This window comes from Papaver somniferum, chromosome 1 (genome assembly GCF_003573695.1).
Source record: "Papaver somniferum cultivar HN1 chromosome 1, ASM357369v1, whole genome shotgun sequence".
NCBI lineage: Eukaryota > Viridiplantae > Streptophyta > Magnoliopsida > Ranunculales > Papaveraceae > Papaver > Papaver somniferum.
Window position 1 is genome coordinate 161,911,794 of NC_039358.1, and position 8,514 is coordinate 161,920,307.

General features: G+C 35.6%; 2 protein-coding genes across 4 annotated transcripts; one reads left to right on the top strand and one right to left on the bottom strand.

Annotated features, from left to right (window-relative positions):
- Positions 1-674: 674 nt before the first annotated feature.
- LOC113306061 (probable protein phosphatase 2C 1) lies at positions 675-5,004 on the bottom strand. 3 transcript variants are annotated; one of them, XM_026555056.1, is made up of 7 exons: positions 4,859-4,989; positions 4,227-4,263; positions 3,316-3,815; positions 2,877-3,221; positions 2,673-2,790; positions 2,363-2,586; positions 675-1,324 (listed from the first exon to the last, which is right to left on the bottom strand). In XM_026555056.1, the coding sequence occupies exons 3-7, from the start codon at positions 3,559-3,561 to the stop codon at positions 848-850; spliced, it is 1,410 nt and encodes a 469-aa protein (XP_026410841.1). In that variant the 5' UTR covers positions 3,562-3,815; positions 4,227-4,263; positions 4,859-4,989; the 3' UTR covers positions 675-847. The 3 variants fall into 3 exon arrangements, with proteins under 3 accessions (XP_026410841.1, XP_026410832.1, XP_026410837.1); XM_026555047.1 differs by lacking the exon at positions 4,227-4,263 and having other exon boundaries at positions 4,859-5,004; XM_026555052.1 differs by lacking the exon at positions 4,859-4,989 and having other exon boundaries at positions 4,227-4,383.
- Positions 5,005-6,703: 1,699 nt separating this feature from the next.
- On the top strand, positions 6,704-8,027 carry LOC113333776 (serine hydroxymethyltransferase 3, chloroplastic-like; the record flags this gene model as incomplete). The annotated part of the gene is made up of 6 exons (XM_026580184.1): positions 6,704-6,855; positions 6,935-7,109; positions 7,235-7,352; positions 7,454-7,566; positions 7,678-7,800; positions 7,929-8,027. Coding segments are annotated over 6 exons (780 nt in total), but the record flags the coding sequence as incomplete, so codon positions are not given.
- Between the last annotated feature and the right edge of the window lie 487 nt (positions 8,028-8,514).

Consider the following 8,514-nt stretch of genomic DNA (forward strand, 5'->3'; position numbering starts at 1 on the left):
AAAACCGGGTATCTCTACCATACCATAATCGGTTTATCTGGGCATTAACCTTTACCGATTCTGATTAAATTTTCTTCGACCAGATAACACATTCAGGATAATCGATTAACGTGTCCATGAACATCGACCGATTGTCATAGGAATCGGTAAGTATGGACATGAACGTCGACAAATTATGTTAAACACAACAACCCAAGATTGTTTATAGTTTTAAATTTTGAATAGATAAATCAATCACAAGTATAATAAAGAGGTATAGGTTGCAGTCGACGATGTTTAGTTTAGTTTGATTTTATTTTATTTTTAAGAAAAAAATGGATGGTGAAATTTTTTTAAATCGGTCAATGTTGTTAGAATCGATGGATGAATTTGAGTTTGAATTTAAATCCGTAAAAGAATTGATTTGAATGGGTTTTGGTTTTGAAATGGTTTTAAATTTTGAAGGATATAAAGATTATCATTAAATTTTAAAAGTGAGGGTACCTTAGTACTTTTACCTAGATTTATCACGTAGTGATAGGCCCCAAATAACCCCTATATGCCCCAAACTAGCCGGGCAAATGAAGTTCAGATATGAAAATGATATCAAGAATGTACACTGATGTGGAAATTCAGTTCTCGAAGAACAATTCAGTGTACCCATTTGCCTGTGAAAGTACACCCCCAAGAAAAGATGATGCTGCAAAGATAATAACATAACAAAATGATAGTAACATTTACATTAAAAATACTTAACACAAAACAATTTCAAAACTTCTTCAGATTCCTCTGGTGTTCCTAACTAAAGTCATGAAGTTACAAGAAATAAATTACATAGCCCATCAGAACACCCACATAAAAAAGAAGATCAAGAGTTCAGCTTTTCACCAGAAAATCGAGGAAGCTGAACAAGTGAGTTAACTCGGGTTACACCTTCCAATCCTGACCAGTTTTGATCTTCACTTGTTGCATTCACTGCGTTTTGTTTTTCTTCGATCTCAATTTGTATTCTATTATTCGGATCACTGTCTTCAGCCGACCTGACAGTATAGTTCCTTCGAAGAGTTGGTTCACTGTTGTGACCTTCATCTGACTCTGTTGCAGTAAAAGAACTGTAGTTAGGGTTGGTGGCCACACAGATTCCTTGGTCTTCTAGATCTGATTCATTATCCATTTTTCCATCTAAGTACATGCAAACAACGGCACAATCATCCATTTTTGAAGTTGGGTACTTGAGTTTCCATTCACGGGCAGCTGCATCGACAAGTATACGTGCTGCTGAAGACCGAGTTGGAGCTGTCGAGACAATCTCGACCACTTCTTCGTTACTCAATACATCCCAAACCTGCAAATGAATCATCACAATGGTTTGAGGAGCAATTAACAACACAGTGCTACACCTTAAATGATGATGTACTTCAATTTTCACTGAATCAACACCCGAGTCCTGCGTACTAAGAAATTTCTTGAATTGTCTAACTGTTTTTACATTTATAAAGTAATGAAGGGAAACTGAGTTATAATTCCATTCACAGATTCTCCGGACAAAAGGGAAGTGACCTATAACTGCATACAAGCAGTGAGAAAGTGATTTTTTTTCTTTCCATATCAACCCCATGTGGACAGTGCATTATACATCGCCATATGCATGACTCAGTATATGAGTAGATTAACTGGTTAGGTTGCCTTGAGGAAACTGGCATTCAGGGTAAAGTTCAACAAAATAGGGATGCACAAATATGTTCCCAACACCATCACTGAAAGTAACAAAAGATAATTGACTTCTACGAATTCATGGACAAATTTGCACCAACTCAAAGTGAACCATGATCTAAGCACAAAAGTAAAAACTACTGCTTAACCTGAGGCTGGTATGTTGTCAAATCATCCTGTGAATTTAAAGCTAGTTCTATCCCATAATTAATTTTTTTAATGGATCTCCCTTTGGTGCTTCTCTGTATCGATTATTCAATTTCCACATGTTCTCCATCTTCACCATAAAAAACACCAAGAGCTACCTATATAGAAAGCGATATGTTTGACAATGAGGATTCTCTTTTGGACTGTTTTGCGACTTGCCATGCTGAGCTAATCTTTCTGTCCAATTTTATAGTAATAAGTACCAAATTCATTTCTCTATCCAAAAATCATAATTGACAACCATGACGAGTAGATAGCAAGGAACAAGTGTTACCATCTAACCATGATGCCTCACAGTTCATATAGGCAAAGGTGCTCATATGGTTCCTGTTCAGAGGTTTTGCTTATGCAGTTAGTAGAATATAGCATGAATTAAGCTGGTATTCTCATATCGGTGTTTGGGTATACATCAGGTTGATTAATGACAGATAGATGAAGACTCCAATTACAGATAGATCCTTACCCCATCTGATGCAAGAACAACGAATTGATCCATCTCTGTGAGTACCCTGTGAGAGAATTCTGGTATAGATATCACTCCATAATCTTTCAAACAGAAGTCCCCAAATGCTCTCGCCATTGCTAATCCCGGGGCATCATCAAATGGCAGCCAAACTCTGCATACTTCGGGTTCGTCTTGCAGAGCAAAGACCCGTCCTCTACAACGTTTAATCCTTTCAGCTTCCTCTATGATAAAACAACAGGAAAATGTGTTAGATCAAATACATTTGGTACCACTGGATTGTTAAAAACTGACTTCAACCATAACATACTTGGCAAGTCGGGCTTTAAATCAACTGTCAATTGCACCGCAACCATGGTATTGTTGTTGTCTCTGGATCCCAAAATTGCCCTAGAATCTCCAATGCTTCCCATGAAAAGAATTAACCCCTTGCAATAACAATTAAAGAAAAATAAGCAAGGTAAGTAGAGGTAAACCAAGAGAAAAACATGTGAATGATGGTTATGTGGCACACCTGTTTCACTATAGTAACAGCAGTGCTGCCACTGCAGAAGCAGTCCAGGGAAGGATGGGATCTCAGCTCCTTATCCATGGATTTGTATGATTTAAGAAAGGCTTCTTTCCACTTAGAGCTCAATTGATCCTCAGTAGAGATACCCCCCTCGGAATTTCCTTGGTCTAATTTGCTTTTCCTATTAAAACAATTAATACTTGATCGATTTCCCTTCGACTCCTGAGAATGAAGAAATGAGAGTAACTTCGACGGCAACGTATCCCTCACTTTCCGAGAGACAAGATGACCATGTGGACCATGCCCATCAAAGATACCACAGAAAATTGCATCTTCTGAGTCAAAATCCTGTACACAGACAGAGCAAATACTTAATATTTACACCACACATTAACATGTACGTAATGGTGAACAGTCTTGATAGAATTACTAGAGAACTTACTTCCCACACTAACATAGCATCTTGGTTTACTCCTTTGCGCCCTTGCTGAGTGAAGATACAAGAAGTTTTACTCTTCCCATTTGTGAAAATCCGGTTGGGTATGTGAGATAAGTGCTGCAAACTGGTGATTCGTCCCGAGAGTGATCTCTTCTTTCTCCTCCGCGCATTTGATCTCGAATTCAAACATGAGGAAGACACTCTATCTCCATTGTTACTACCACTACTAACTGAAACACAACCCCCCATTTGTTTAACCCGAACTCAAAGGCATCAAGGTGAAAAACGAAAGAGTGAATTTTCCCCTTCACCAAAATCAGATCTCAATTGAACACGAAAATCCGAATTTTCTTAACGAGTCAACCAGCTTCAGTGTGTATCTATCTTGTTGTCGAGATGCTCACACAAGAACAATGTACTAAAATGAATTATTAAAAAACTCACATTGGAGGAGTTCACTATATCAGTCAAATGTGGATCCAGCACGCAATAAGATAAACTAGCTGAACAAAACAGACAAAACTTACATTAATGATTTATATAATTAATTATCTGATTATTACAATGTAAAATGGCTGCGATTAAAGAAAAAAAAAACTAGATCAAAGTATCTTTTTATCGAAGAAAACGAAACCGAAAGAGTATCATGCGATAGATAATGAATAGAAAATAGTCAAAATACTCTCTAGCCTGTCCGGATTCTTCTGTCGTTAGACAGCCAAGTATGGATTCTTTTTTAAGTGAAGAAGAAGAAGACAGAGTAGACAACAAAGCAGGGAATCTCAGACATATTTCCAAGAACAATTACTATATCAAGAGAATTGTCTTTTTTTAAACAGTTAATTAAGCTGAATCTTTGAATCACATACTGTATAAGATATAAATGGATCAACACTAATAATGCAGATTCTTACTAGTAAATTGAAGGAAATTCCAAGCTAATCTCCACCTCTGCCGAAAATTTCAAGCAAAACTGATTTTAATTGACAATTTTGAATAGAAAAAGGTAAAGGAAGACAAACTAGACCTCACTCTTTCTATCTGTAAGTAGTAGTGGTAGTGATGATGAAAGCAAAGGAGGAATTTGATTTTTCTAGTCTTTATAAAGAGAAGAAAAAGTAAAATCGAGGAAAGAAAAAACATGATTTGGGTCGATCCATTAACAAATCACAGAAATCGATAAAGGTAGGAAGACAGATCAAATTTAATAATTAAAAAATACAGATAAATTTTTTTGGTTTGAAAATTTTAAAAGCAAATATAAAGTAAGTGAGAAATGACTAAGAAGAAGATGAATACAGAGAGACGGAAAGTAAGAACGAAATAATTCGAATCAAACTTCTATTCACTATAGTAGTATTAGATCTTTCAAATAATCAATATTATCAAAATTACTAGAGTTCAACTCCATTTCTTATCAAAATGGAAAAACAGAAACATGAAACAGTAATTTAAACAGGAAAAAAAGATAAAAATTAACAACTCTAACAGGTTCAACCCTAGAAACTGTTCAGTGAGAATGAGAACGGAGAAGGTAAGAGCTTACCTGACGAAAATGCTGCAAATTCGATCTCCTGAATCAGACGCGAGGAAAAATTACTTTAGAAGTAGAAATTTCATGAAAGAAATAATATCAGTCTCAACTACTCAACGAGAGTACAAAGCTGAAAGCTTTCTCAAAGTTCTTGTTTGTTTAAGAGAGGAGGAGAGGTGAGACACGTGAATAGGCACGTGAAATTGGCTTTTATAGATAATATAGGTGGCCCCAATCCAAGTTGCAGAGAAGGGATTATTTAACTAGGAATTACCAATAGGTACTATTATGGTAGTCTTAGTTAATGGTATGTCCACCCACTAAAGCCCACTAAGTATAGGTCCATAATTAAAAAAAAACATGAAACTTGACCTAATTTTTTAAGCCTAGGTCTTGTACACGTGCGGGACACATGTGACATATTATCATAATTTTCAAAACACCCCGCAAGTTTTTTTAAGCTAAGAAACACCTTCGTTTCTTTTTCATTCTCTCAATTTATGTTTTCAGAGAAGAGCTCTGCAAGTGAAGATTATTTGAGGTCCTTGTTCGATTCATGAGTTCGAGCTCTGCAAGTGTAATCGGTAGGTGGATTTTTTGTTCTTACGATATTAATCATCACAACGATTTTTTGTTCGAGCTCTGCAAGTTTTATTCGAAGTTTTTCCAGTTTTTTTTGTTCGATCCATGGTCTAATCGTTGTGGTGTTTGATTAAGATTTTGATCTCCATGTTTGATTTCTTGATTATTTACTAGATCTAGATGAATAATCACGTTTTTGGTTCATTTCGTTATTAGATTTGATCTAACTAGTTCCATGTTTGATTTCTTGATTATTTACTAGATCTAGATGAATAATCACGTTTTTGGTTCATTTCGTTATTAGATTTGATCTATTCCATTTTGTTGTTTTTAGATTTGTTTTTTTGTATGAAACAACAATACGTATATCCTGTATTGACAGAAACCTAGCTTATTTTGAATGAAGAAGAAGAAGAAGATGCATCGTTATGACTTACGACAAGAAGATTTGTTGTGTTTCCATGTATGTTTTCTTATCATCTTCTTTGATTATTTTTTTCGTTTTTCTTCTATTGATTGTATTATGAAGATGAAATCGATTTTCCTGACGTTTTTATGTTTTCAGGTTTTTTACAGTTTGTTTTTGTGTATGAATTGACAGTACATATTTGGTGTACTAATATAAAATTCTTATGATTTACGAGGAGAATATTTGTTTTCTGTTTCCAGGTATGCTTTCTAATCATCTTGTTTGATTATTTTGTTCGGTTTTCTTCTTTTGATTTGTTTTTTTGATTGTATTCTGATAATCAAATCGATTTGATTGACGCTTTTATGGTTTTTAGGTTTGTTACAGTTGTTTTTCGTGTATGAATTGACAGTACATATATGGCGTACTGATACAAAACTCTTCTAATTTTGTTTTATTTGAAGTTTTTCCAATTTTTTTGGTTCGATCCATGAGTATGTATGTATAATACTGATAGGAAGTGCTATTTGCTGTGTTTTTGCTCCTTTTTTAGTCTTACCCTTCAGTACTTATGTGAAATACTGTAATATGTCTTTCGATTCTCTTATTTTTCATAGATCTGTCACCTGTTGTTGTCATACTGTTGATTTGTAGTTCATGAATCTTCAGTACATATATCGCATACTGATAGGAAGTGCTCCTTGTTATGTTTAAGGAGAAGTGAAGAAGATGCAGGCATACAATGGAGCTGCAATAATGGGTGTTGCTGTACAACAACCCAATCTTTTTACTAAAGGTTCTTCAACTTTTTTTCCCAAGTTGGGTACTACTACTGCGGATAGATTACCTTCTCAAGTTAGGCAGACCCTGAAGTACGTTCAATAATTGATAGTGAGAAGAATCGTCAGTTTAACAGCTTGGAGCTCATTGCTTCAGAGAATTTTACATCTCGCGCAGTGATGGAAGTTGTGGGTTCTTGTCTCACAAACAAGTATTCAGAAGGGCTTCATGGTAAAAGGTAAAGATGGTGCTTAATGTTGTATTTTTTCCCTGTATTTGTATTGAAATGCATTTGATCATTTCATTCTGCAATGTAGGTACTATGGTGGCAATGAGTACATTGATGAGCTAGAGACACTTTGTCAACAAAGGGATTTGGCTGCATTTCACTTAGACCCAAAGAAATGGGGAGTTAATGTCCAACCTCTGTCTGGTTCTCCTGCTAACTTTGAAGTTTACACTGCACTTCTCAACCCACATGACCGTATTATGGTAAGTTGAGGCCTCTTTCTCTTTCTCTCCAATTTTTTGAAATCAGTTTTGAACCCCTAAGGGATGTAATCAACTCTCTTTTCAAAATATGGGGCTGTATTAATTTGTTCATGTAACTGGCACATGGTCTGGATCTTCCTCATGGAGGTCACTTGTCACATGGATTTATGACTCCTAAAATACGGGTATCTGGGACTTCGATTTATTTTGAATCGATGCCCTACCGTCTTGATGAATCAACAGGTGCTGCTCTGCATTCTTATATTGTGTAATGACTATGTGGTCTATTGTTGTTCATTTATAATTCGTTGATAATTTGCATTCATTATCAAATTCACTTGCAGGCCTTATTGATTATGATATGCTTGAGAAAACTGCCACCCTCTTTCGACCAAAACTCATCATTGTTGGTGCTAGTGCTTATCCTCGTGATTTCGATTATCCTCGAATGAGAAAGGTATACACATATCTTTTGATTGTAAACAATTGTGATTCTTAGTGATCATAGAATCAGACTAGTTAACCCATTACGCACACCTAATTCCGTTCCCTGCTATGTTTCTTGAAGATTGCAGATTCTGTTGGGGCTTTTCTCATGATGGATATGGCTCACATAAGTGGTCTCGTTGCTGCATCTGTACTTGCCGACCCATTTGAATACTGTGATGTTGTAACAACCACCACTCACAAGGTACACCTAGTCCCATTCATGAAGTCAGCAAGACTGCAACTACTGACACCAACACAAGCAACATTTGTTTTTATTGGTTTAGGTTTAAGGGTCATGTTGTTTACTATGTCTTCTGTTTCAATTTGCAGTCATTACGAGGTCCCAGAGGTGGCATGATTTTCTTCAAGAAAGATCCTGTTCTTTGGGTTGATATGGAATCTGCGATTAGCAATGCTGTTTTCCCAGGGTTACAGGTAACTAAAACTGTAGCGGTTATTTGTGATTTATCATTGGTTCAACATTATAACATTTTTTAGGTTTGTTACAGTTGTTTTTCGTGTATGAATTGACAGTACATATATGGCGTACTGATACAAAGCTCTTCTAATTTTGTTTTATTTGAAGTTTTTCCAATTTTTTTGGTTTCCATGAGTATGTATGTATAATACTGATAGGAAGTGCTATTTGCTGTGTTTTTGCTCCTTTTTTAGTCTTACCCTTCAGTACTTATGTGAAATACTGTAATATGTCTTTCGATTCTCTTATTTTTCATAGATCTGTCACCTGTTGTTGTCATACTGTTGATTTGTAGTTCATGAATCTTCAGTACATATATCGCATACTCATAGGAAGTGCTCCTTGTTATGTTTGATTCAGTACGTATATGAAATACTGAAATAAATGCTCTTTGTTACGTTTGATTCAGTACTGAAATTGGATATGGAGATGATCTGG

Bases quoted from the DNA above. Each gene is read 5' to 3' on its own strand.
- LOC113306061 (XM_026555047.1), bottom strand. From the start codon at position 3,561: ATGGGGGGTTGTGTTTCAGTTAGTAGTGGTAGTAACAATGGAGATAGA. The intron at 3,222-3,315 runs GTAAGTTCTCTA...GTCTGTGTACAG, and splicing joins ATGCTATGTTAGTGTGGGAA to GATTTTGACTCAGAAGATGC. The intron at 2,587-2,672 runs GTATGTTATGGT...GTTTTATCATAG, and splicing joins TTTAAAGCCCGACTTGCCAA to AGGAAGCTGAAAGGATTAAA.